At 57.9% G+C, this 25735-nt stretch overlaps 3 protein-coding genes and 1 long non-coding RNA gene across 7 annotated transcripts; 2 read left to right on the top strand and 2 right to left on the bottom strand.

Moving 5' to 3' along the window:
• Window positions 1-4326: 4326 nt before the first annotated feature.
• On the bottom strand, window positions 4327-7999 carry LOC310883243 (uncharacterized protein C1orf50 homolog; the record flags this gene model as incomplete). The annotated part of the gene is made up of 4 exons (XM_083852409.1): window positions 4327-4670; window positions 5429-5560; window positions 6644-6730; window positions 7883-7999. 4 exons carry the CDS (start codon window positions 7997-7999, stop codon window positions 4488-4490), a joined length of 519 nt encoding a protein of 172 aa, XP_083708535.1. The 3' UTR covers window positions 4327-4487.
• A 108-nt stretch (window positions 8000-8107) lies between these two features.
• LOC310883239 (prolyl 3-hydroxylase 1) lies at window positions 8108-15977 on the top strand (the record flags this gene model as incomplete). Its single annotated transcript, XM_083852403.1, has 15 exons — window positions 8108-8584; window positions 9167-9319; window positions 9655-9844; window positions 10315-10446; window positions 11407-11546; window positions 12498-12587; window positions 12717-12769; window positions 13138-13259; window positions 13459-13586; window positions 13693-13788; window positions 13969-14119; window positions 14500-14617; window positions 14835-14910; window positions 15106-15246; window positions 15360-15977. The coding sequence occupies 15 exons, from the start codon at window positions 8108-8110 to the stop codon at window positions 15501-15503; spliced, it is 2211 nt and encodes a 736-aa protein (XP_083708529.1). The 3' UTR covers window positions 15504-15977.
• A 1385-nt stretch (window positions 15978-17362) lies between these two features.
• LOC310883240 (claudin-19-like) lies at window positions 17363-21544 on the top strand. Of its 3 annotated transcripts, XM_083852404.1 has the most exons (5): window positions 17381-17662; window positions 18608-18772; window positions 18927-19011; window positions 19538-19684; window positions 21168-21544. In XM_083852404.1, exons 1-5 carry the CDS (start codon window positions 17440-17442, stop codon window positions 21214-21216), a joined length of 669 nt encoding a protein of 222 aa, XP_083708530.1. In that variant the 5' UTR covers window positions 17381-17439; the 3' UTR covers window positions 21217-21544. The 3 variants fall into 3 exon arrangements, with proteins under 3 accessions (XP_083708531.1, XP_083708532.1, XP_083708530.1); XM_083852406.1 differs by lacking the exon at window positions 18927-19011 and having other exon boundaries at window positions 17364-17662; XM_083852405.1 differs by lacking the exon at window positions 18927-19011 and having other exon boundaries at window positions 17363-17662; window positions 19538-21544.
• A 140-nt stretch (window positions 21545-21684) lies between these two features.
• On the bottom strand, window positions 21685-24225 carry LOC310883241. 2 transcript variants are annotated; one of them, XR_014573396.1, is made up of 4 exons: window positions 24060-24225; window positions 23699-23808; window positions 23498-23624; window positions 21685-22691 (listed from the first exon to the last, which is right to left on the bottom strand). It is a non-coding gene; the product is annotated as an uncharacterized lncRNA (long non-coding RNA). The 2 variants fall into 2 exon arrangements; XR_014573397.1 differs by having other exon boundaries at window positions 21685-22806.
• Between the last annotated feature and the right edge of the window lie 1510 nt (window positions 24226-25735).

Below are 25735 nucleotides of genomic sequence, written 5' to 3' on the forward strand. Positions count from 1 at the left end.
CTGGACCAAAAGAAGACATCAAGGCTCATGTCAGCAAACATCAGCTCCGGGGAGCATGTCCAAGAGAGGATCAGATGTTAAGCGCATCCTTCTGCCATCCCTGTTAAACAAGCCCCATGTTATCTGCACATCCAAAGACGGAGCAAAAACACTCTGCCCAGTGCTAATGGCATCAGAAGCACATTTACATCTGCTGCCGGGACTGCCCATCCCCAGGGGGTTTGGAGCAGGCCATTGGCTTCAGACCACACTCACTCATGGAAGTGCAAGTGGAGAGAAATATTTTCAAAATACTGTGCCCAGGTGGATTTCTACCTACAGCTGCTGTTTCCAAAGCCAGCAAGCTGAACCACGCCGTCCCCGCTGACTGCAGTGGCACCGTTTCAGGAGGAGGAAGGGCCGTTTGCACAGCTGTGCTCCTTGCTGCAACCAGTTTTACCCAAAAAACATACAAATGCAAGATTTCCTATGTCACCAAGTCCATTCTCAGCTTCTATGTGGACTAACTCAGGACAGTCAGTGTCCTCAAATGCAAAAGCATTAAATTACTCTTGGGTGGGTACAGAGGAAACTGAATGGAAACAGGTCTCAAAGGAGAAGGCTGACTTTTAATCTTTTTTCCAGGAACTGCGTTACGTACAGCAGCTGCAACAGTCCGTTTGCCTTCTGCCCCCTTCCCTCCCAGTGAATGCGGCTTGGTATGCCCTGAGGAGCATACCCAGAAAAGAACCCTGGAAAGACAGCCAGGGTTCTTTTTAAAGTTAAAAGCCCCACAGTTCCTTGCTATGACTTACGCAGAAGTTCAAAAAGAAAAAAAAAATTCCCCAGATGCACAGAATCAAACCCTCAGCAGTGTTTTCTGAAATGAGTCACAGACACCGCTGCCTCGTTCACTCCTCACCTGCGTGTTTGCTCCTCCAAGCAAAGAGGGCACACGTTTGTCCAAATGCAAGGTGTGAGAGATGTGTGGGAGCACGGAGCAGCCAGCACCTCACCTGTGGACAGCTTGGACCTTCTCTCTGTGGCACTGCATCGCGCCGACTCCTCCCAGTTGCTGTTTGGTGCCTTGTTCATGATGAAACTCCTGCCCCATTGATCCAAAATGCATCAAGGAAAGGGCACAGTAGAGGCTGAACCAAGTGGATGCACTCATGAGCCTGGAGGTACTGAAGGGATCCTCCCTCCCCAGGCTGTCTCAGTGGTTTTGCCAACACTGGCTACTCTGTTCTCTAATAACTGATATGTTACCGAGATGTGATGCTGGAGTAGAAACTCGTCCTCTGCTGCATGTGCCACAGGAGGCTCCAGTTTGGCACATTTCACCCGTCTGCCACCAGCTCCATCACCGCCCGTTTTACATGGGGCGGGTTGCTCGGCTCTGCAGCAGTGCCCCACACAAGCCCGCGAGCTCCATGTCCCACCTTTTGGTACTTTCAGTGTATTTTCATACAGCCATAGTGTTTTCACTCTTCTGCTACAAACCCAAGGGAAAGGCCTTTGCCACACCTAAAGTGACAGGGAGCTGCAGCCGCGAGGTTCGGCCACACAGCAGGACCCGAGAGAGCGGAGGGCTCAGGACAAGGAGCAGAGCTGGAAGAAGGCTGGCTCAGAGCACTAACCCTCCGTGACAGGCAGCTGTCACTCCAACAGCAAGTGCTGGCACCCAGGGGAATTGCAGCGGAGCATGGGGGAGTTCTGGGGCACAGGGGGCCAGGGCCTTTGCTGGAGGTGTGAAGTCACGTACCAAACCACAAGCTGCAAAGGACAGAAGGCTGTGAACATCACCCTAATCCCCTTGTGCATGTACATCAACGTACACCTTTTCACAGCATCACAGAATGATTAAGGTTGGAAAAGACCTCCAAGATCATCTGGTCCAACCTACCACCATCATCACCCACTAAACCACGTCCCCAGGCACCACGTCCAACCTTTCCTTGAACACCCCCAGGGACGGTGACTCCACCACCTCCCTGGGCAACCCGTTCCAATGCCTGACTGCTCTTTCTGAGAAGAAATGTCTCCTCATTTCCAACCTGAACGCCCCCCCCCCCCCCCCCCCCCCCCGGCACAACTTTAGGCCATTCCCTCTAGTCCTAGTTTTAAAAACAGATACAACCAGGGCAGGAATACCCCCCTCCCAGAGGAGCATAAATCACCACACAAGAAGGTCCCTGATGTTGCTGTAATTAGCACCACGGAAAAACCCATGCAGTAATTAACTTTCTCCCTTCCAAGTTAAGATTTAATATCATGCAGCAAAATAGGACCTGAGGTGATGAAACAAGCAGAGAAAAAAGAAAAAAAAATATCAAATTAGGCACTCGTGACTTGATAAGGAATTAATTATGCCCTGGTCTAATAATAACAACACACTGTTTTTAATCTGCCCCGTGCTCCAAGCAAGGAAGTGCGTGCTGGGAAAAGCTGCTTGAAAAGTCCCGCACTGCCCGAGGACTGGGCTGCTGCCAGGGCCAGCCACCGGGATGGGGCTGAGCTACAGCGATGGCAGCACCGGGAAAGGAGAAAGCCTAGGGCAGGAGGGACGCAGGCTGCGGGGAAGCTTTGTCACACCCCTGTGAGACCAGGACTCCTTCTGGGGGGCCAGATCCAGCTGGCCAGGATGGCTCCAGCGTGCGTGGCAGCGGGATGCAGGAGGAGAGGTTGGGAAATCGTGGCGAGGAGTCGGGAAGGTCTGCTCAGGCCCCAGCTTGGGTCCACTCCGGGGCACGCTGGCCTCATCAGCCCAGGAATGACCTGCATCCCTCAGACGTGCTGCTCTTCCCCTCGCAGGAGGGAACAGGTCTTCCCATGGGGAAGCGGTGCTGCCAGCCCTCAGGGGCACAGGGACCTTCCCCAACAAGTGCATGCTCCTCACCATGAGGGGAAGGCAAAAATCTGTATGGGTAACACGTGCTGGTAGCTGGAGAGGCTGCAGTGAGCAAAGCCATCTCCCCGGGGACGAGCAGCGCTGCCGGTGCCAGCAGCCCCAGCCCGTAAAGCTGGGCACTGGGGCGGTTTGCCGCTCTTCAACCAGGCAGGACAATGCTCTTCTCCTGCTGCCTTAGAAGTGAGGAGAGTCCAGCTCCACCGAGAAGCCCCACCTCCATCCCTGCTGGACCCAGACCCCAGGGGCACAGTTCCCTGGGTACTGAGGGTAGGCATCTCCTCAGCTCTGATCTTTGCCTCCCCCCAGCTCTTGGTGGAAAAGAGAGGCTGGAGATGGCTTACCAGCCCCACACACCACTGAGCCTCCCTGGTAAAGCAGGACTTCGGGCATGCAGACAGGACACAGGACCCATCTTGGAGATCATCTGAGATCAAGTTTGATTCGTTTCATTTTCTCCGGTGCTCTGGTACAGATACACCCAGTGTAAGCAGCCCCTGCACACTCCTGTCTCACTCTGGCAGCTCAGCCACTCAATGCCAAGGGGAAATCACAGAATCATAGAACGGCTTGGGTTGGAAAGGACCTTAAATTCCAACCCCCCTGCCACAGGCAGGTATGCCACCCACCAGATCAGGTTGCCCAGGGCCTCATCCAACCTGGTCTTGAACACCTCCAGGCATGGGGCATCCACAACCTCTCTGGGTAGCCTGTTCCAGTGCCTCACCACCCTCTGAGTGAAGAATTTCCTCCTAACCTCTAATCTAAATCTCCCCTCTTTTAGTTTAAAGCCATTCCCCCTCATCCTATCATTGTCTGCCTGAGCAAGAAGTTGCTCTCCATCTTTTTTTTTTTTATAAGCCCTCTTTTAGTATAAGAAGCTGCAATGAGGTCACCCCAGAGCCTTCTCTTCTCCAGGCTAAACATCCTGAGCTCCCTCAGCCTTTCCTCACAGAATGCACGAGGGCTGTGGAACACCCACCTTCCGAACCATGCATAGCAGCCAGGCTGACAGCCTGAAGCTTGCCTGGCACTTTTGAGGATGCTCTTCCAGAACTAGGGGGCTCCAGGCCACCCCATGCTCGAGGCTCAGGGGTTCAGACTCTGCACCAGCTGGGACAGAGACCCACGTACTCAAGTCACAACAGACCTTTCTGCGTGGGGTTTTGACCACTCTTCCCAGGCCACAGGGCTTCCTGTGTATGCGTGTTTTAATGAGGGCCAAAATCCAGCCCTGAAATCATTACCTGCCCCAGGCAGTCACACTGAGGTACACCAGAGCCAGACAGGTAGGACACATTTTGTAGCATCACCACATTCACCCCAAGCAAGTTTGCTTTTTGCCCCAAGCTCTCTTGAAATTACTCCACCTGATATTATCTGCCACTTGGCACAGCTTGGCGTAAGTCAAAGAAATAAATTACTCGATTACTAGAAAATCCAGTAAGACTGAATTCAGAATTAGTCTCATTAAAGCGCAGAGCAAGTACTTGCAGCATCAGCATGTTTGTTTCTTGGTCTCTTTCCTTGCCCTGCCTTTGGCAGCACCCAGACACTGCCCATCTGCTCAGAGGTCCCCGCATGGTCACCACGACTCACATCACTTGGTGAGACCCTGGAAGTTGGGCTCTGTACACGGGGGCAGCACCGCCTGCCGGCTCAGCAGCTTGTCCAGGATGTTTATTTCAGCATCTCGCCTCTCGATGTCCTCAGATGGAGTCCAGGACATGTCGTGCTGGAGCTTATAGGCACCGAGAAACTCGTGGGGACTGGTCCCCCACTCCTGGAGGAGAAAGGACAGATTCACATCACTGTTCAGGTTCCCTCGAAGCCAGACTGTGCTGATGGCCTCTCTGTCTGGGCTGGCTTGCCCTTCCACCTCTGAGGCAGTCCCAGCTACACAACTGCCCCATTTTCTAACGTAAAAATAGGATCAACTACCCCGAGTCTAAGGCTGGATCAAGCTACAGTGCTACTGACACAGGGAGGCTCGGGGACTCAACATCACCCCAACCTGTGCAGAGCTCCTCTACCCTGCTCTGTACTTTGCTCTGCTTTCTCTGAAGCCTTCGCCCTGCACACAAGAAAAGGGGTGCCTGGGAGGAAGACACCCCCAACACCAACCCCACCACTCGAGGGCAGAGCCATCCCCATTTCCCATAGAAACGAAACACCGAGCTGCAAACCAACCCAGCCCCTGCGCTGAAGCACCTGAACAAACTGTGCTGCCACACAGCTGCACTGGACAGGGAAGGCCCAGGGCACGTTTGCTGCTCATTACTTCCAGACAAAGCACTGCAGAGACTGAATTCAGGTCTACCTGCCATGAATCTCACCCACCTTCTGCCAGCATCTAAGAGAACTTCAAAAAATGGCTCTTACACCAGCAGGTAACTCAGACCAAGAACACCACCAAATGGGCAAGGGCCCACTAACGTTTCCATCAAGCTGGTGTTTTTCTCTGAGTTCCAGAAGTGCCCAAGCACTGGAAACTTGTTGTTTTTCTCCTCTCCCAGTTCCTCCAAAGCTGTTACCACGCACCTTAGGAGACAGGAGGGAAAAGTATCTTTGGCCACCCTCCCGCCTATACAGGTAGTAAACGTTTCCTGGCTTCTTCACAAAGTTGCAGGCCACGTGGTGCAGGTCAGCGTCTCTGTTAGCTTCCTCCAATACCTAAAAAACAAATTTAAGATTTCCAGGTGAAATATAACTTATTTGCACACTATCACATCTGCCTAAAGCACTGCTTGCACGGCCTTGCCCTCCCAGCACAGTTCTGGCTTCACGCAGCACATCTTCACTCGCCCCAGGAAACGGATGCTTTCCAAAGGGACAATTTATTTTCTCTGTTTCCTCGTCTGAGCTGGACCCTGGGCCTCATGCACCCCTCTACCAAGGTGGAGAGACCTCCAAGCAGCAGCAACCTCTTCACAACCCCAGGTTCACCTCCGCACCTCACCCCACCACGTGCCGGGGTCATTCCTTGCCTCCCCACACGGTCACCAGGCCCTGCAGAGGTCACCTGGGGCAGGGACAGCAAACAAACGGGAATTCAGCTCCCCAGCTCCACCAGCTGACTGCTCCATGGCTCCAGCAGATAATGACCAAATGACGCACTCGCCCTGATGGCTGCGGGCCAGTCACAGTGACCGGCAGCTCCTTTCTCACTCCAAGACTTCTCTTTGCTTCCAGAACTCATGACTGCAGCCCTGAGGGCGAAGGCAGAACCGAGGACAGCCGAGCCCCGCTGGGTTTGTGGCCGGGGCCGACTGCTCTGGCAAAAGAGCCGGGACATACTCAAGAGCCGAGACGTGGCCAATCACCGGGGAAAAGCTCATCTTTTCTGTGCCAGGTCCTCCTTGGAGCACGACCCACACACTGCAGGGACAGGAGTTCCCCGTCACGCAGCCACCACTGACGCCTGAGCTGCTCTGGTCTGGCCCCCAGCTCCCACTGCTCCTGAGAAAGGAGTTGGCCTGCACAAGCAGAAGTCCTCCTTGCTATGCAGAGGAGTAAGGGAAAGCCCCAAAAACATCTCCCCCGCCCCCAGCTGGTACCAGACAATAAACCCTCATTGTGTCCCCACTGAACCTTCTCTGTTTGGCTTCTGGCAATGATTCGCATCCAGGTTGCAGCTTGTTCCAAATGCCTGGCCGTCACCTACGAAGCTACTTTTTCCTCCCCGTTTCCTCCCAGCCAACGTGCAAGCACAAGGCAACGAGCCCCCCACCCGGCCGCCACCAGACCTGCCCTCACCTTCCGAGCCTGCTCCTGCAAATACCGGATCTGCTCGGCAATGACGGTCAGGCGGTTGCAGGCGTTCGCTCGGACGAAGTCACCCGCCTGCAAGGAAGAGCGGGGCTGGTCAGGACCGGGGCAGCCAGGGCCCTCCAGACACTTCCACGCCAGAGATCTGGGTGTGCGCTGGAGAAGCCGTGGCCGCAGCCTCACTCAGGGCTTGGACAGGGCTGCGGTGGCGCACGAGCTGCCCAGGGAGCTCTGAGCCCGCCGGCCTGGCAGGGGGACACCAAGGCACTCCCAGGAAGGGAGGTGACAGCCACGGGGCCAGGAGGAGGCCCCGGGGTGCCTGGGGCTGCAGCCAGCAGCAGAGGGGGCGGCGGGATGTTCCAGGAGACTGCGAGGCCAAGAGGCAGTGGGACGCACTGGGAGAAGGCAGAAGGACGTACTGGGGTGACTGGGAGGCACTGGGGGAGGCAACAGGACACAGCGAGGGGCACTCGGGGAGGCAGCAGGACACACTGGGAGGCGCCAGGAGAGGCAGGACATACAGGGAGGCACTGGGACGACTGGGAGAGGCGTCAGGACATACTGGGAGGCGCTGGGACGACTGGGAGAGGCGTCAGGACATACTGGGAGGCGCTGGGACGACTGGGAGAGGCGTCAGGACATACTGGGAGGCGCTGGGACGACTGGGAGAGGCGTCAGGACATACTGGGAGGCGCTGGGACGACTGGGAGAGGCGTCAGGACATACTGGGAGGCGCTGGGACGACTGGGAGAGGCGTCAGGACATACTGGGAGGCGCTGGGACGACTGGGACAGGCGTCAGGACATACTGGGAGGCGCTGGGACGACTGGGACAGGCGTCAGGACATACTGGGAGGCGCTGGGACGACTGGGACAGGCGTCAGGACATACTGGGAGGCGCTGGGACGACTGGGACAGGCGTCAGGACACACTGGGAGGCGCTGGGACGACTGGGAGAGGCGTCAGGACATACTGGGAGGCACTGGGACGACTGGGAGAGGCGGCCGGACATACTGGGAGGCACAGGGGGAGGCAGCAGGACACAGCGCGGGGCACAGGACAGGGGACCCCAGGAGACGGAGGGCGGCACTGAGAGCAGCGGGCCGGGCCGGGAGGCCCCGGGGCCGGCGCTGTCCCGGGAGGCCCCGGAGGAGGCCGGGCAGCAGCGGGACCCCGGCCGCCCGCGCAGCCCCACACCCGCCCCGGCCGCTTCCCCGCCGGCCCTCACCTGCTGCAGCTGCCGGGCCAGGGCCACCAGGTCCCCCGGGTCCCCGACGCGGGCCGCCCGCCCGGCGCCGCCCTCCGCCAGGGCCAGGGCCGGGTCCGCTCCCCCCGCCGCCGCCATGCCGGAGCCGCGCCGGGGCGGGGCCGCGGGGCGGGGGCAGGGGCGGGGCGGGGCGGGCCCTGTGCGGGGCGAGGGGCGGCGGGGGGCGGTGCCTGCCGAGGCTGGGCCATGGCGCTGGCGGGGCGGCTGCTGCCGCTGCTGGCGTGGGCGGCGGCGGCGGCGGCGGCGGGGCCCCCGGAGCCGGCGGGGCCCCCGGAGCCGGCGGGGCCCCGGGAGCCGGCCGAGCCCCCGGACGCGCTGTTCGCCGCCGGCGCCGAGGCGTACGCGCGGGGCGACTGGCCCGCCGTGGTGCTGCACATGGAGCGGGCGCTGCGGGCCCGCGCCGCGCTGCGCTCCCGGCTGCTGCGGTGCCGCCTGCGCTGCGCCAACTCCACGGCCGGGCCGGCGGAGGAAGAGCCCCGGTCCCAGCCCGAGCCCGAGCCCCCGCTCCGCGACCTCCTCTTTTTCCGGGGGCTGCTGCGGCGCGCCGCCTGCCTGCGGGGCTGCGGCCCCGCCGCGCCCTCCCGGTACCGCCTGGGCGAGGAGCTGGAGCGCGAGTTCCGCAAGCGCAGCCCCTACAACTACCTCCAGGTCGCCTACTTCAAGGTACGGCCCGCGGGGGGGGGGCGGGGAGCGTCCCGCGGGGTCCTCCCGGTGGCGGAGATCCGCGGGCGGGGGGGGGCGCCGGGCCCCGGGAGGGGGCGATGCTGGGGGCCGGGACTCGGGGGCCGGCGGCCGCCCTGGCGGCGGGGGTCGGGAGGCGGCCCCGGGTGCTCCCCGCCCTCCCCGGCTCCCCCCGCGGTGCCACGTCGGGCCTGGCCGCGGCCCGCCCCGGGCCTGCCGCGCAGGGGAGCGAGGAGCCCCGGTACCGGCCCCTTTTCACGCACACAGCCCCGGTACCGGCCCCTCGGGGGCTGCGGGGGGGGCGACGCGGAGGCTCGGCCCGGCCCGGCTGGAGGAGCCGCAGCGGCGGGGCAGAGCCGGGCTGCTCCCCTTTAGGTAGGGGGTGGCTGGACGGGACGATCCCGGAGGTCTTCTCTGACCTTTATTGTTCTGTTCAGTGACCCCATCGGGTCCCTGGGGAGCTTCCCCTCAGCGCCGTGGGCACAGGCCACGGACAAGCGGGGCGGAGGTTTCGGTCCTGGATGGCCGGGAGGTTCCTCACGCCTCCCGCCACCCCCAACCCAGATCAACAAGGTGGCGAAGGCTGTGGCGGCAGCGCACACCTTCTTCGTGGCCAACCCTGAGCACGTGGAGATGAAGCAGAACCTGGAGTACTACCAGATGATGACGGGCGTCAAGGAGGCCGACTTCATTGACCTGGAGGCCAGGCCGCACATGGTGAGCACCCCATCCACGGGTTTTATCCAGAGGGGTTACAAAGCTGAGTTTTGTTGGCTGGGATCGTGGCGACGATCCTAAAATTCCTGGCCATGGCTGGATGTGGGGAAGAGGAGATGGGTCTGCCACCAAGGGGCACTGGGCAGCATGGGCTGAGTGTCTTCGAGGGCACATCCCCTGGGAGGGTGACAAGGGCTTTCCTGCAGCAGGGGCTGCGGCAGGAGCAAAGTTCCCCTCTCCCAGGGATGCCCTCGGTGCTGTGGCGGCACTGCGGTGAGGGGATGCTGCAAGGAGCAGCAGGCCCCGCAGTCATTCCTTAGCCCGGCTCTCCACAGACTGAATTTCGGCTAGGCGTGAGGTTTTACACAGAGGAGCAGCCGGCTGCGGCTGTCCTGCACCTGGAGAAGGCGCTGGAGGAGTACTTTGTGGCAGACACCGAGTGCCGCGCACTCTGCGAGGGGCCCTATGACTACGAAGGCTACAACTACCTGGAGTACAACGCAGATCTTTTCCAGGCCATGACAGGTAGGAGTGCGTGTACAGCATCCTGCCTGACAGCCTGGGGACTCCCCTGATTTCCCTGTGGGGTGAGCATGCATCTCATCCCGAAAAGGGCAAGCCCTGTCCTAGATTTTGCTAGGATGAGCCTGGTCAGTGAGTTGTAGGAGGTGTTTCTACCTGCTCAGTGCTGGGGATGCTGCCCAGGATTCACCACACACTCCTAGAGGGACATGGAGAAATGAGAGGGACCAGCAGAGGGTCACCAGGACACAAGACTGGGAGGCTGGGGCTGGGTATGAGGAACACCTCCTTCCCTGGAGGGTGGCACAGCTCTGGCGCCAGCCCCGCAGGAGCTGGGGACCACCATCCCTGGGGGGTTCTGACACTGAAGAGTGCAGTGCTGGCACCAGGTGGCTGGAGTGGGGACCCCCGAGGTCCCATCCACCAGCCCTTTGGTGACTGCAAGCAGTGACGTGGGTATTTTTTCCTACCAGATCACTACATGCAGGTGCTGAGCTGCAAGCAAGGCTGTGTTACAGAGCTCGCCTCGCAGCCTGGCCGGGAGAAGCCCCTGGAGGATTTCCTGCCCTCGCACTTCAACTACCTGCAGTTTGCCTACTACAACAGTAAGCAGCTCATTGCCCCGTCCTCTGCTGGCTGGGACTCCAGCACCTGGCACTGCTGTCATCACCATGGGCATTGTGCTCTGGGGTAGAAATAAAGGGCAGGCCCTTCTCCATGGGCAGGAATGTGCCGCAGGAGAGCTAGGTCTTGCTGCCCTTGGTTGCAGTAAGTCTCCGTCCCCTTTTAGATGCCAAATTCCCAGGAAGCTTCACTACAGCCTAGAGAAGTTTTTTTTTTTTTTTTTTTTGCCTCCTGCCAACTTTCAACCTCAAACTCCAAATGACAGAGGCACCCTCCAGAAGAGTTAGTTATAACCCAGGCGAACGCACCTCTTTTTTGTTGTTGTTGTTCTCCTCCTTAGAAAAAGTTGAACTATTTCTTTGCATATTTCTCCAGAAGGAGGAAAAAATGAACCCCAAGAAGACTGAAAGGATGGAATACTGTAGATGAAAGTAGGTCAGAGTGCTTAAGTGGCTGAAAATTGCAGGTTGGTCTGGAAATGGTTGGGTGTTGCTGTTTGGAAATAGGCTTTAAGATATAATTTCCAAGCATGAAAACTACCCAGCCAGTGGCATTCATTTCTGGTGAGGTGGAGGTGGGAGAGGGCCTTGGGCTGTTACTTTCCCTTTGTGGCAGTGGTTATCTTTCCTCCAGAGTATCTACCCTTGCTTGCAAGGGAGACCTTTTGCAGAATAACAAGAGTTTTCTCTGTTGTTTCTCCTCTGCATCCCCATTTACTCTCTGATGCACTGTTTGAAAGCATCCAGCCTTAGAGCTTATGATCTGTTTATTCTGCATTGGACTGGGCTTGCCAGTGTATCCTCTCCCTGATGACTAGCCCCTGCCAAACCCCTTTCATCCTCCCCAGTCGCTGTCCCAGCAGCGGATCACGCCTGTGCCAAAGCTGGACACCAGCAAGGCAGGGAAAATACGTGCTATAACAGTTCTGTTTCTCTTTCCAGGTGGGAATTACGAAAAAGCAATTGAATGCACCAAAACCTACTTGCTCTTCTTCCCAAACGATGAGGTGATGAACCAGAATTTGGCCTATTATACTGCTGTCCTGGGGGAAGACCTGGCCAGGCCCATTGAACCCCGAGAGGTGGGTGACCAGCTGGGACGAGACAGTGTGGGGACAGGTTCTGTCCTCTTGGGGCTCACAGCCTTTGCAGAGGTTTCGCAGTCAGCTCTGGGTGGGCTTGCAGTGGGAGTGGTCACCCTCCATCAGCAGGGCGGAGAGGAGCGGATGGATGAGAGACCTGCTGGCCTCAGACCAAAAAGGAGAGTCTGACTGATCCATGCTCATGTGTGCTTCACACCTCTCTCTGTCTCCTGTCCTGGGCGATGTAACAGAGCTGGTGGTTTTGTGAGCAAGTCCCAAGGCAGATCTGTTCCCTGTGCTGCCGGGTCAGGGCAGATAGGAGGGAATACTGCTTGTTAACAGCTGGAACTTAGCTGAGACTGAAAAACATCGCTGACTAAATAGCTTTGGCCAATTTGCATGGCTAAGTGAACGCTTGATTGCTTACACAAATTGAACAGCTCTCCTGGGAGAGGTTTGGGAGAGGCAAACAGACTTTTTTTTTGTGAAGGCGTGTATTTGAGAGGATCAAACCCACCTCTTCTACATGATTGGACAACTGAAGTGAATTTGCTTTAAAAGGAAAGACTCTCACTTCAAAATAGCTGGGGCCAAAGGCTCTGGTGCTGCCTTAGAGGTGGTAGGCAGGGATTCAGGTCTCTGCCGTGCATCAAATGGGGCACAAAAGGGAATCTGCTTCTCCAGAGCCTCCTGCAGGAGGGACATGTGTCCCTATCCATGTGCCTTTGTCTCCCTCATCCTGTCCCTAGGGCTCGTCCACATAGGAAAGTTTAACCAGGATGGGGAAGTCACCTGCTCCCCAGCTGCCAGAGGGTCCAGGAAACCAGAGCAGTGGGTCTGCAGGGAGGCCCATGGGAGCGATGCAAATCCCACGCCCTCCTGCCCTCACTCAGGATGTTTCCAGAGCAGTTGTGCAGTGCCCTGACCCATCCTTCTTGTCCCTTGCCACAGGAGATCCGGGCATACCGCCAGCGAAGCCTGATGGAGAAGGAGCTGCTCTTCTTCAGCTATGATGTCTTTGGGATCCCCTTTGTGGACCCGGTGAGTGGTGTTAGACCTGGCTGGTCGTGGCAGTCAGAGGGGATGTGTCTGCAGGGGAAAAGGATGAGTGGTTTGTGTTCGAGCTGGATCCTCGTCCAGCTCCTGATGTTGCTGTTGTTGTGGCTGCAGGACACGTGGACCCCCGAGGAGGTGATACCAAAGAGGCTGCGAGAGAAACAAAAGTGAGCAGCTGCCCAAGCCTTCCTGATGGGGAGGAAACCAGTGGGGAGTACCCCGCTGCCTTCCTGGGATTTGGGCTGAACCGGGGGGCTGCAGAGTCGCTGCCAGGGAAGTTATTTGATGTTGGAGCCGGGAGAGGCTGCTGGAGGGCAGCACTTGGTTCTCCAGCTTGGCCCTTGGGTCACAGGGTTGGGAAGGCCACCGTGAGTGGCTTGGGGCAGGGGGTGAGGGCTGTGCGGAGGTGACGCTCTCCCACCTTGGGTTTTGTCACCAGCCCCTAGACACAACTTGTCCTGTCCTTGCCTTGGCATGCCTTGTTCCTGACATGGGGACAGTGGGGCTGTGGAGCTGATGGCCACTGTGTGCCCAGGGTGGAGCGGGAGACAGCGGCACGCATCTCGGAGGAGATTGGCAACCTCATGAAGGAGATCGAGACGCTGGTGGAGGAGAAGGCGAAGGAGTCTGCTGATATAAGCAAGTTCATCCGAGAAGGTGCGGGGAGCTGTGGGTCAGGGGAGGAGGGAGAGGGACCTCCGTGTCCCCGGTGCCAGCCTCCAGTCCATCCGTGCAGGTGGTGGCAGGAGCAGGCAAAAGGCTCTGGCTAACCACAGCACCCCCACCAGTGCTGTACGCTGGGGCTGGCAGCCCCCGGCCCCATCCATGTTCCCTCCTGATCCCATTTGTGCCGCAGGTGGCCCCTTGGTGTACGAGGGAGCCAGCGTCACCATGAACTCCAAGGCCTTGAACGGCTCGCAGCGCGTCGTGGTGGACGGGGTCCTGTCAGCTGAGGAGTGCCGGGAGCTTCAGAGACTGACCAACGTGAGCACGGGGAGGGGAGGAACGGGCAGAAATGGGGCAGGGATGCTGAAGGGTCGCATCCCGTGGTTCAGAAGTCAGATGGGATAACGTCAGCTGGGTTTTGCAGGCAGCTGCCTCGGCTGGGGATGGCTATCGTGGGAAGACATCTCCTCACACCCCCAGTGAGACCTTCTACGGTGTGACCGTCCTGAAGGCCCTCAAGGTTAGGATGGCTATGGGGAGGGGAAAAAACAAGCTGCGGTGATGAGGGAGGGGACTCTGAAGGCAGGCGGCTGCCACTGCAGGCCTCCTGGGGCTGCCTCAGTTGCCATGCCAGGTTCCACAAGGGCTCCTGCCCCAGGGCAGCCGGCAGCTGAGCCCGTGTCCTGTCTGCCCCCTGCAGCTGGGCCAGGAGGGCAAGGTTCCCCTGCAGAGCGCCCACCTCTACTACAACGTGACGGAGAAGGTACGGCACATGATGGAGTCCTACTTCCGCCTGGAGGTCCCGCTCCACTTCTCTTACTCCCACCTGGTGTGCCGCACAGCCATCGAGGGTGAGCACGGCCCCGGGGAAGTGTTACACAAGGAGAATCAGGGCACCTGCTCTCCTATCTCGTTTCCTAAAAGGAAGGTGTGGGGAGTTTGTCCCTAAGTCTGGTTGGGGAGATGAGCAGCCCCGTTGGCTCTCCAGGCAGCTTCATACCCTGCCGGGTTTTGGTGCTCGGAGGCATTTGGGGTTGGGTGCAAGGGGAGGCTGTGTCTGGAGGGCAGGAAGAAATGCCATGAGAGAAGTCCATATGGCCAAGTTGCAGTGAGCGGAAGGGCTTTAGGTTACAGGTGACCTTGTTATCTCCATACATGTGGTGCTTGGGGACAGGTCACCACCCTGCAGGGACAGAGGAGTCCTGAAATGCCAGGTCTTGTTGCACCCTAGATAAGCAAGAAGGCCGGAGTGACAACAGTCACGAGGTGCATGTGGACAACTGCATCCTTAACGCGGAGGCCATGGTGTGTGTGAAGGAGCCACCAGCCTACACCTTCCGGGATTACAGGTACTGAGGTGTTAGTGGGCCAGAGCTCCTCTGTCTGAGGGCATTAAGGCTTAGCGGCAGGTGGGCCAGTAGCCCCTGGGGTGGGAGGGCAGCCCATTCTGGGCTCTCCTGCCTCCGTCTCTTGCTGTGGTGTTTGGGGAGCTCCAGACCTACCTGCTTGTTGAGCTGCGGTCTGGGGTGATGGATGTCACCTCTGCTTGTCCCCTGCTTTCTTTAGTGCCATCCTCTACCTCAATGGGGACTTTGAAGGGGGAGCTTTCTACTTCACAGAGCTGGATGCCAAGACGGAGACTGTAAGTACCTCAGCTCCCCGCACATCTGTGTGCAGCCCTGGTACCAAACCCCCTTCCTGCTCGCTGGCCGCCAGCCTGCTGCTGTCCCCTGGGACAGTCCTCTGTGCCAGTGCAAGGGGCTACTGTGAGTCGGGGGCTGACTTGTCCCCTCGCCCCACCTGGTATAGCAGGTCCCCACCAGCGTCTCCCTTGCAGGCGGAGGTGCAGCCCCAGTGCGGCCGTGCCGTGGGCTTCTCCTCTGGTTCGGAGAACCCCCACGGGGTGAAGGCTGTGACCAAAGGCCAGCGCTGCGCCATTGCCCTCTGGTTCACCCTGGACCCACGGCACAGCGAGCGGGTGAGCACCTCAGCCCACTCTTTCCTGGCAGCAGGAAGATTTTTGGGGCTGTCATCCCCTACCCTTTGTGGAAGCAGGGGGTAGCAGGGTCTGACGTGAGCTCTGCTCTGCAGGAGCGTGTGCAGGCTGACGACCTGGTGAAGATGCTTTTCAGGGTGGAGGAGGTGGACTTGCTGCAGGAGACAGGCACAGAGCAGGAGCCACCAGCTCTCACCACCACTGATGGCTCGCATGCAGCAAGGAAGGACGAGCTCTGACGCTCCTTGTGCAGGGTCCCAGCCTCGCCATGGGCCTGCTCTACCCTGCCCGGGCCAGCACCACCAGCTTCAGCCTTTTGGGACACAGTTGCAGCACGCAGCTTTGGCTGCTCAGCCCTGGGGTGCCAGCTGGGACCTACCTTGTGGCCGATGCACCCTGTGCAGGAGGGGGAGCTGGGGGTGCCCTGTGCTGCTCCATGGCATCCACCCCCCTGCAACAGAGCTGCCACTGACCTCAGGGTGACGTGGAGATGAGCAGCCAGACTCAGGAGGGTAGGGGGGAGATGTGGGGCAAAGGGAGGGGGAAGATCTTTTACGGTTGAGGACTCAGTACCAAGGTAGCAGTGTGGGGCTGAGGGGGCTGGAGCCACTCTAAATGTGCCTTACTGCTTTGCTCGAGCCCACTCCGCACCACTGCTACTTCAGTGCCTTCTGCAGAGAATCGGTGAATAAAGGTGTCTTTCCGAAGAAGCTGCTCGCAGCACAGCTCCCTGGAGGCACGCTCCCTGCCGTGCCGTCAGCCCCTGTTTGGGCCCTGCAACCCTGTTGCTGTCCAGGCGAGGGCAGCAGCGCCCAGCGGCTCCTGGCCTCTGCCCTGCAGCAGCCCCAGGGCAGCGGCTGCGGGTGGTGCTGGGGACCGGGTGCCTCAGCTGGGGAGTGCCGTGCCCCGGGCTTAAACGGAGGCTTGCTGCCCAGCAGCGCTGGGGATGGGGCACGGGGGGGGAGGAGGGGCACCCTGTCCGTGCCCAAAGACCCAACCGCTGCAGGTTTTGGCCCCCAGTCCTGCTGGAAAGGGGGCAAGCACGTCTGCTGCACCACTGGCCTAGGGCAGCACCCTGGGAAGTTTTGGCAGCGCAACGTGGCCCCTAGATTAGCCCTGCAGCATCCCCCAGGCAGCAGGGACCTGGAAGGGATCCACGAGCTTCTTGCTGGGAGTAGGAGGGAGCTGGGGCTGGCATGGTGGGGGCTCGTTCACCCCTCTTCGGGGCTCTGCCCTCGTACTGAACAAGAAGGACATTGAGCACCAGCCGAACAGGGCAGTGAATTGTTCCTAGGGGTGCTGGGTGCCCTGGCCATTACCATAACCATCCGGGGAATGTGAGTAAATGGTCCCACCACCAGCCGCCTGCAAGGGGGCCCTGCGCTGGTGCTTGGAGGGGGCGAAGGCCTGCTCTGGTGACCAGGGCGGGGGACTTGGGCACAGGTGGGCGGCCGTGAGGTTGGTTTCTTTGGGTGGGCTCCAGCAGCAGCTCGTGCCCTCCACCAGGAGCGGTTCCCCGCTGTCCCCTCGAGCATGGCAGCCTGTCCAGGGGAGGCAGCCAGCCCCCCGCCAGCCGGCCCCGAGCGTGAGCTGACTGCAGATGAGGCCGGGCAGTTAAAGATTGCCAGGCCCCACAGGAGGCCAGCGTCCCTCCGGCCCTATGGCTGCCCGCACCCACCACCCCTCGGGCCGTGATGGGGGGCACCGTGCCCACCCCAGCTTCGTGTCCGGGGGCTGACAGAGCGGCCTCGTGCCAGGCCACCCGTGTGCCCCGGCCCCGTGCCAGATTCCTGCGGCTGCCCCCGCGGCAGGGGGGTCCTGGCCCGAGCAGCCGTGCGGGGGCTCCTCACCTCCCCCAGCCGCCCCAAGCCCCTGGGGCACGCTGCGCCCCTCCTTGGTTTCCCTGGGGGTCCCCACCTTCCCCATGCCCCCCGGCCCCTCCGCCTCTCCCCTCAGGGCCCGCCATCCCCTCCGGGGTCCCTCCTCTCGGGGAGACCCTCCCACACCCCCTGCAGCCCGCGGACCCCCCCCCTCCCCCTAGCACCCCCCCCTCCATCTCCCCGGGCCCCTCAGCCCCTCCTGCGGCCCGAGGGAGGGCGGAGCGGGGCGGGCCCGGACACCGCCCCCGGGTCGAGCCGGGCCGGGCCGGGCCGAGGCGGGCGCAGCGCGGCGGCGATGGGCGGCGGGGCGCGGGAGCTGGCCGGGTACCTGGCGGCGCTGGGCGGGTGGGTGGCGGCGCTGGCCGCCGCGGCGCTGCCCCAGTGGCGGCAGAGCTCGTACGCCGGGGACGCCATCATCACCGCCGTGGGGCTGCACGAAGGGCTCTGGATGAGCTGCGCCGCCCAGAGCACCGGGCAGGTGCAGTGCCGCCTCCACGACTCGCTCCTCTCCCTCGACGGTGCGTACAGCGCGGACGGGGCCCCGGGGTCCGACACCCATAGGGCTGAAGCCCCCCCTCCAAGCTCCGAGCCGCCCCCTGAGGCTCAGAGCCCCCTACCCCGCACCACCACCACCACCCCCCCCCCGGTGGGTCTGAGCTCTCCTGGCCCCTCCGGTGCTCCCAGCAGGTCTGACTCCTTCCTCCCGCCGTGTCGGAGCCCCTCTAATGGGCCCCAGCTCCCCGATCTGCTCATTTTATGGGGCCAAGCCTCCCCCAGCCCCACGGCTCTGAGCTCCCCTCGGCCCCCTCTTAGGTCTGGGCACTGCACAGGTCTGAGCTCCTCTGGCTGCTGCAGTGGGTCAGAGCCCACCCCCAGCCCTGTGCTCCCTGATCTCCTCTTCTGTGGGTCTGAGTCCTGCCATAGGTCCGAGCCCTTCATGCTTCTCACTGTGTTTGAGCCCCCCGATGCACCCATGGTTTGCTACGGGTTAGAGCTCCATCGTAGGGCTGAGCCCATCTTATACCCCTGGGTTTGAGCCCCTCTGTGTGGCTTTGTCCCCTTGGCCTCTGTGGGTTTGAGCCCCAAGGCAGGTGCCACGTGGGGGAATGGCGGCTGCTCGGTGGGGACATCGCTTGGGGACGTGGTGCTGCTGTGGGCACGGTGCCATGGTTCCCACCCCGGGAACTCACAGCGAGGAGCATGGCAGGGAGGAAGGTCGGGGTGTGGCTGCATGGAGCTGGGAGAGGTGCCCTGAGGTGAGCCGAGGTCTTCTGGCACAACGCGCGATGCCTCTGGGCACAGGAGCAGTGAGTGGCTGGCCCCTGCCCCTGACTGCACAGGGGGACCAGGGTTAAGGACCAGGGTTAAGGACCGGTTCATCCTGGTGGGAGGTGACTTTGATTTGCAGACTGCCGTGGCTGAAAGCTCCTGCTGCTGAGCAGCTTTGTCTTCCCCCCCTGCAGTTCACATCCAGACCTCCCGGGCTCTCATGGTTATTTCTCTTCTCCTGGGTTTCTTTGGCATCATTGTGAGCGTCGTGGGCATGAAATGCACCAAAGTTGGTGAAGAGGATCCCGTTACCAAGAGCCGCATTGCTGTTGCTGGGGGTGTCCTCTTTATCCTCTCCGGTAAGTGGCTGGGCAGGTCCAGCCCATGGGTCCTTGCCCTTCTTCGATGCAAAAGAGCTCAAACAGCTTTTAAAGGCTTGTTGGCAGAGAAAGGGAAGAGGGAACGGTTTGGCGATGGGCTGGGTGTTGCTGATGTTCAGTGTTTGATGTTCAGGTCTGTGTACGTTAGCGGCCGTGTCCCTGTATGCAACACAGGTCACCTATGAGTTCTTCAGTGCCAGCACCCCGATCAACGCAAGGTAGGAGTTGTGCCCCCCGCCTGAGGGGCACTCTTTGAATCCCAGCTTGTCCCCGACACACCTGCACGTTTTGTGGGTTTGGGCAAGGCGCAGGGCAGGCAGATGTGCCTGCAGCTAGGGCAGGATTGGGGCTGTGCCTGTGCCACCCTGCAGTTGTGACACTATGGAAGTCCTTCTAGCACTTTCAGTCCTGGTTTTAAGCAGCTGATTGAGTTTTAATCTTAGTGCCACTGCTGACTTTACACTGAGACACTGTAAGAGCAGTCGTGTGGGGTTTCAGCACATGGGAGGAAGAAAGTGTGGGGGAGCAGCCCGATAGCTGCAGGAAATCTTAAAAGCAAGGTCAGGCCAATGTGAAGCATGGGGGGGCTGGAGAGAAGGACACTCAGCGTCTGCCTCAGTGCTGCCAGCAGCTTCCTCGTGGCTTTGAGGGCCTGGGTGTCGCAGGGGTCCCTGTTTCTCTTTGCACCCCTGCCTTTTGCACTCCTGGTCCTCCTCCCTGATGTCCCCCTCTCTCTTGCCACAGGTACGAATTCGGCTCAGCGTTGTTTGTTGGCTGGGGGGCCGCCAGCCTCACCATGCTGGGGGGCTCCCTCCTGTGCTGTTCCTGCCCCACCAAGGAGCGGCAAGGACAGCAGTACTATCGGCAGTCGCAGCCCTCAACAGCTCGGGAGTACGTCTGATCCCTAACCCTGCTCTCCCTCTGCCACTGAACGCCTCCCTCCCTTCCCAAGAGCAGGCCAGACCCCGGTGTTCCCACCCGGCACGGCGAACGCCGCACGGTCCCTGGGCACCACGTGAGACCTTTCATCTACTCCGAACACACCTATTTCTCAGGGGCTTTTCCAGCTTCCAGGCCACGGCACTGCATGCAGTGCAAACCTCTAGATTTTTATTTTTGTTATCAGTTCCTGAATCCAGCACCACCAGGCTCCCCAGGGGAGGCTGCATGTCCGCCCCCAGCCCCGAGCTGCTGGGGCTGTGGGTGGCTGGGCCACGTCCCGTGGCTCTGGCCCCTGTGCCCAGCGCCGCTTTGGCAGGTGCTGGTCCTGCGGGGGTGTGCGGCACAGAGGCGCTTTGTGTCGCAGCCCCCACGCCACACGTGGCTGTCCCTGCTTGCCTCTGTGTGTCCTGCAGCCTTGCCGTCAGGATCCAGTGCAGAGTTTTTCCAGGTTTTCCAGGGAAAAGGATGCTGCCAACCTGTGTTGGACCCGAGCAGCAGAAAGCCCACCCTGGGGCTTGGTGCCCCTGTGCCCTGGCCGTGGGGTCTTAGGAAACATTCCTGCTTTCAGGGTGCAATTATTCCCTGCCCGGCTGCTGCCCCAAAGCAACATTTTTATTTATTAATTCTCATTTTGAGCTCACAAGGAATTAGAAACCACTCTGGCCAGTGGCAGCCTGGCAGTTGCTGGTGCTCCAGCTGAGCTCTGTCAACTAAAATCTGACCTGAGCGCATTTTTCACCAGGCACAAGTACGTGGCCTTGTCAAGCAGAAGAGCAAACTCTGGTGTTGGTCAAATTAAAGCAGGCAAAAAAGGGGACTTTGAGCCACAAGCAGTGGTTTGTTTTTATTTTGGTGCCCAGAGCAGCTCTTTCAGGTAACTCAGAGATGGACAGACCTGTGAATTTTGATGTCTTCCTGCTGTCTCCAAATGCCCCTTCCCTGACAGGATCCCCTGGACAGGATTCCCTGGAGCGTGCGGTGAAGTCTTTAAGCTCAGGAGCACTAATTGCCACCACCTCTGTGTACTGCGTCTTGGCTGTTACTAACTGCTCTGAACCTCCATCACTCCAATTTCTTCTGTAAATCCCCCGAAGGCCCTGTACTGCCAGCTGTCCGTCTGTTATGTGTGGTATGCCAGCTAAACCGCAGGAAACCAAATGGTGGAAATGATCCAAAGAGCCGTTTTAATTACTATTTTTTTTTAATCCCAATTACCCAAGTAGTTGATTTCTCCCTGCTTATTTTTGCTTTATGCCCGTGTGCTGCTTTGGTTCCTGGCTAAATTTTGCCAGTTATCCCTTGTCTGCAGCCCCACGTTAGAGGATGGGCAGCGTCTCCTCGTGTTGGAGGGGAAGCCGCGCGGTCTCTGCCCTGGGGTTGGTTTCTCTCTGGCAGGCAGGACTAACAGCCCTCTCTCTCTTTTGACTTGCAGACCCCATGTAAAAATATCTTCACCCGTCAGGGGAGAGCAGTGCTTGTAGTCTGTCTTCACCCGTCAGGGGAGAGCAGTGCTTGGTCGGCTGAACCCAGCTGATGGGTTTCCCCTCAAAAAATACACACCAAAGCTACTGCAGTGAGGACTGAAAAGGAAAATCACGCTTTAAAAAAATAATAGCTGAAACATGTTTTTATACAAAGAGCACAGCGTTGTGTAGAAGAATGTTTTTATTCTTTTAATATGAAATTATATTAACTTTTCTATGGGATGGACACCGTGGGAATGGCACTGTTCGGGATTTCTAAATTTTTTTTTTCCTGATTGTTTGTACTAAAAATTGTGACTCAGTGGTATTAAAATATTTCCAACTACGGGCATCTTTCTAAAGTCGTCTCTTTTTCCCCCGTCCAAATCTGGGCCTCTTCTGAACAGTCCCATGCAAGCAACCGCTCTGCCGGACTGCGGCAGCCTACTGCACGGTGAGGTCTGGGCAGGAGCTTCTCCAGACAACCTCCCTGTGCCAAATATTTTTGCCTGTTGCTGCTTCTTGGGGCAGCACCGTGGCCAATGCCCTCCTCTTGGCATGTGGGGAGGCATCAGAAATAACTGGGGCTCATAATAGCTGGCCCCAAAGACTTGAGCCACGCTAAGCAGAACTTTTGCAGGTGCTCAGGGGCAGGTGCTATCTCTCAAGCCTTTTGCCATGTGTCACCCTGAAAGTACAAAGCGTGTCATTGAAGACAGCTTAATTTAGCCTTACATTCATGGGAAATCCTGGCTGCCCCATTCAGGGGGGCTGGCCCAGCACCTCAGCAGGGTCCTTCCTGGGGTGAAAGCAGCCACATCCTCTGCTGTCACCTCTCACATGGGGGCTCCAGGCTGGGCTCTCCTTCCCTAAGAAGTCCCGTTCTTCAGTGCAGTGCTAAAACACCTGCAAAAAAAATCTGGAAGAGGAGCCCTGCAAGCTGTAATCTCTTTTCCAAGAATTCAGGACTGGGTTGTATCTCTCTGGGCAACAGCCTGTCCTCCCCTGTCCTTCCCATGGCACCTGGCTCACAGATACACCCCGTAGTCCCCCAAAACAGAGATCTGGGGTCTCTGGTGACTCCTGTGACATCACTGGAGGCCATGCGAGGTCTCAGCCCTGCGGCTCCCTGGGAACAGCCACACAGGCTGGAGGCACATCAGAGAGGGGGGAAAAATAGCTGAGCTGCAGCAGCGATAACGTGTTTGGGGGCATAAAGGCCCCCACTGTCCTCCAGACAATCCCTTGTGTGTTTTGCACATGGCAAAGTGGAACAAAATATGGGAATGAGCTGCCAGACTTGCTGTGATGGCCCGCAGCTCGTCTTGCACTGCGTGGGATCTGCCTCCATCCAAATCATGCTGCGCAGAGTAAAAAGAGCAGTTTGGGGCTTCTTTTCTCTTTTTCTTTGCTTCTTATATAACCAGTATGCTGAACAGTAGTTAGGTTTCTGGTTGTACGTATTGGTGGCTTGCTTGCTTGCTTCCAAAACACTGGGAAATAATAGTATTCATTTTATTCATTTTTCCATCTCCCTCCTGGAGGAAAAACCTCTTTGGATCTCTTTTTCTTCCATTTGTAGCCATACAAGATTCCCTGCACGGCATGCTAAAACAGAAAGTCTCAGGCACTCTGTCAGCAGTATTTCTTATGCACCAGTTTTACAAACCGAGTAAGAAACCAGATCTGACCTTCATCCAGTTTTCACTCACCAGGGGAACTTAATTACTTATATTCTGATAGATTTGCCCCCTGCCTGTATCTTTTCAAACCCCAAAAGATTTCAACTGAGAATCAAACAGGTGGACTCATGTCATATATAAAAAACTGACTGATTAAAAGAGCAGAAAATAAAAGCAAGCATATTTTATAAGTGTCCATAAGACAAACACCTGTGGCTGTGTATTGCTTGTGGCCATACCAGAATTTCACCTGTTTCATGAACATCAAAGTACCATAAATAGAAAATTCCTGAAATGTAAACGTTGGAAAATAATGGTACAGAAACTGTCCTGGAAGTTTTCAGCACCAGTTCACCACTACATGCGCAAGCTTTCCCAAGAAGAGGGCCGGCCTTGTGCCAAAATACCAGGTGAAACAGGATAACCCAAAACAAAGCCACAGCAACTGCTCATGTCAGGCACCCGAGTGCCTCTGCAGAGCTGAACCGCAAGAATTTGCTGTGACAGGAGTGCTGCAGCACCCTGCCAAAATCCCTGCAGTGCAATGCTGCAGAGGAGTATTTAGAGGGAAATAAATAAATAAATAAATAAATAAATAAATAAATAAGGTGAAGTACCTCTCAAATATAACCCCTGACATGGTAATCCGTATGTGGGGTGTTGTTTCCATCGGTGTAGGCGATGAGAGCATCGTGATGACCGACAGCCACAGGGCACAGCTTACACTGGAGGCGGTCAGAGGTGCTGCAACAAGATGTTTTGTAAGAAAGCAAGAGCAAAAGTAGTTTTTCCAGGTAGTAAGGAATCAGTGAACAAACCTGCAGGTTTTGGGGCAGCATGAGGCAGCTGAGGTACCGAGGCAGTGCTTTCGAGGCTCAGCAAATAGCCCACAAAAATGCATCTGGCCGACCATGCACAGTTATCTGACCTGTAACCACCCGCAAAGAGTGACGGCGCATAATGGCCAGGAGGTTTTACAGGACCCATTAAGTGAGGCTTTGTCCTTTAGAGCCTTTTCTTGCCTCCCTCCCTAGAGAGCTTTGAATTCGGGGGGGGGGGGGGGGGGGGGGGGGGGGGCGTGCTTTGGTCTTGCTGCCTTCAGACTAATCTCTCTGACAGTTCAAAACCTATAACATCTTTGGGAGATGAGAAATGCTGTACCATTTCACAGTTAGATACCTGATGGATAGCACTGGTTTTCTTCTTTAATAGAAAAAAAAAAAGGGTCTTAATTATTGACTGCACGCCTGGCCAAAGGTTTGCATTATCTCCCTCGCAACAGACTGCATTTTTCGTCCTCCTGCCACCTCTGTTCCTCTGACCCTGTTGCATCAGTACTGTGAAGCCAACATGTTTTAGGCCACTCATCCATGAGCAGTAATTAAAAGGCATGATTAAAGAACAAGGGATAATTGCCCAGGACACAGAGTCCCCCACCTGGGGAGTGTTTCTCCACAGCCCCAGCTGGTTCCCACAGGTGTCAAGATGTGGTATTTTTTGGAGGCCGACCTCTGTTCCCAGCCCATTACCTTTTTAACCACAGGGCTCCCCATCATGCCTTGGAGCACAAAGCATATCTGATGTGCCCTTGGGGAACATTAAATAGCCCAGTGCAGGCATGGGCTTACAGTGCAGCTGGGCTCTGGTGGGTGTTGTGCTTCCTGGACTCCATCAAGCACCTCTGGATGGGTCAGCATCAAATCCCACCGGTGCTCAAAAGCCTTCAGGACCCACTTCAGGATCCCTGAAGAGCTTTTGTCATTGTCCCATGCCTTCAAGGAGGAGCCTGACCACCACACAATGAAGGTAAGGCTTCCCTAGCACCTCCTCGTTGCTAAAAGGGTTCAGGGCTGGATTTAACCCCCCACACTGGTCGCTGTGTGGATGGCACTTGGGGCTCTCCTCTCACCTCTGTCGTGCCACCAAGCAGGTCAAGATCTCAGAGCCTGCGGAGGACAAGGCACGATGCTGCCAGCCAGGGCCGGGAGGGGAGGGCACTCGTGGACCTCCTGATCCCACCAGCAGAAAGCACCTCTCCCAGAAGCCGTTTTGCAGCAGACCGTGCTGAGCGATGCTCCCCAAGCAGTACCACAGCCCTCGCCTCTCCTGAAAGCTCTGCCTGTGCCAAAGTACTGCTGGGCAGCCCCAGCGTGCAGCTGGCTGGTGCCTGCTCCCACCTCACTGAAGCCTAGTCTCTTCAGCTTCTTCCAAAATGAGAATGGGGTGGCTGCTCAGCCCTGTTTGCTCTCGGGGACACGGAAAGGGCAGTAGGGACAGATGGACAGATGCATGATGGAGGCCACCATCATGCCACATGATGAGTCAAGGTAGCAGCTGGTGAATGCATGAGTTACCTGTCTATGTTCTGTCCAGGAGGAAGACAGGATGCTTCCCGCATGCACACACATGGACACGCATACACCAGCTCTCCTTTGCCCTAAACATCATTATTTCTCCATAAAACACTTCCAAACACAATGAAGCTGGCAGCTCTACCACCTGCTGCACCAGCCAAGGCTCAGGCAGTAAAACTAAGCTGTTTTGGAATTACCCAAGCGCAAAAAAATGACTGTTTCCTCCAGAGAAGAATTTTTTTTTTCTTTTTTCCCCTTTCTCACTTAACTCAAATGGCTGAACAGATTTTCTTCAAAGCCTGCAACACAGTCAGGGTCTAATGGAAGGAAGAAAGGTTATGGGGAGTTAGCTCAGAAGGTGGCCTGGGAAATTAAAAAAGCATTGTAAATTGGGGTCTAAGAAGGTGCCTGTTAATAGCAGAGACTCTCAGAGGGAAGCTGATGGAGATGTTCAGAGACGGTGTGAGTGGTACCTCCACTCTCAGCAGTGTCCCAAGAGAG

The sequence above is a fragment of the Anser anser genome (genome assembly GCF_964211835.1).
Source record: "Anser anser genome assembly, contig: SUPER_17_unloc_1, whole genome shotgun sequence".
Lineage (NCBI taxonomy): Eukaryota > Metazoa > Chordata > Aves > Anseriformes > Anatidae > Anser > Anser anser.

Bases quoted from the DNA above. Each gene is read 5' to 3' on its own strand.
- LOC310883240 (XM_083852404.1), top strand. From the start codon at position 17,440: ATGGGCGGCGGGGCGCGGGAGCTGGCCGGGTACCTGGCGGCGCTGGGC. The intron at 18,773-18,926 runs GTAAGTGGCTGG...TTTGATGTTCAG, and splicing joins TGTCCTCTTTATCCTCTCCG to GTCTGTGTACGTTAGCGGCC. The intron at 19,685-21,167 runs GTACGTCTGATC...TTTGACTTGCAG, and splicing joins CAGCCCTCAACAGCTCGGGA to ACCCCATGTAAAAATATCTT.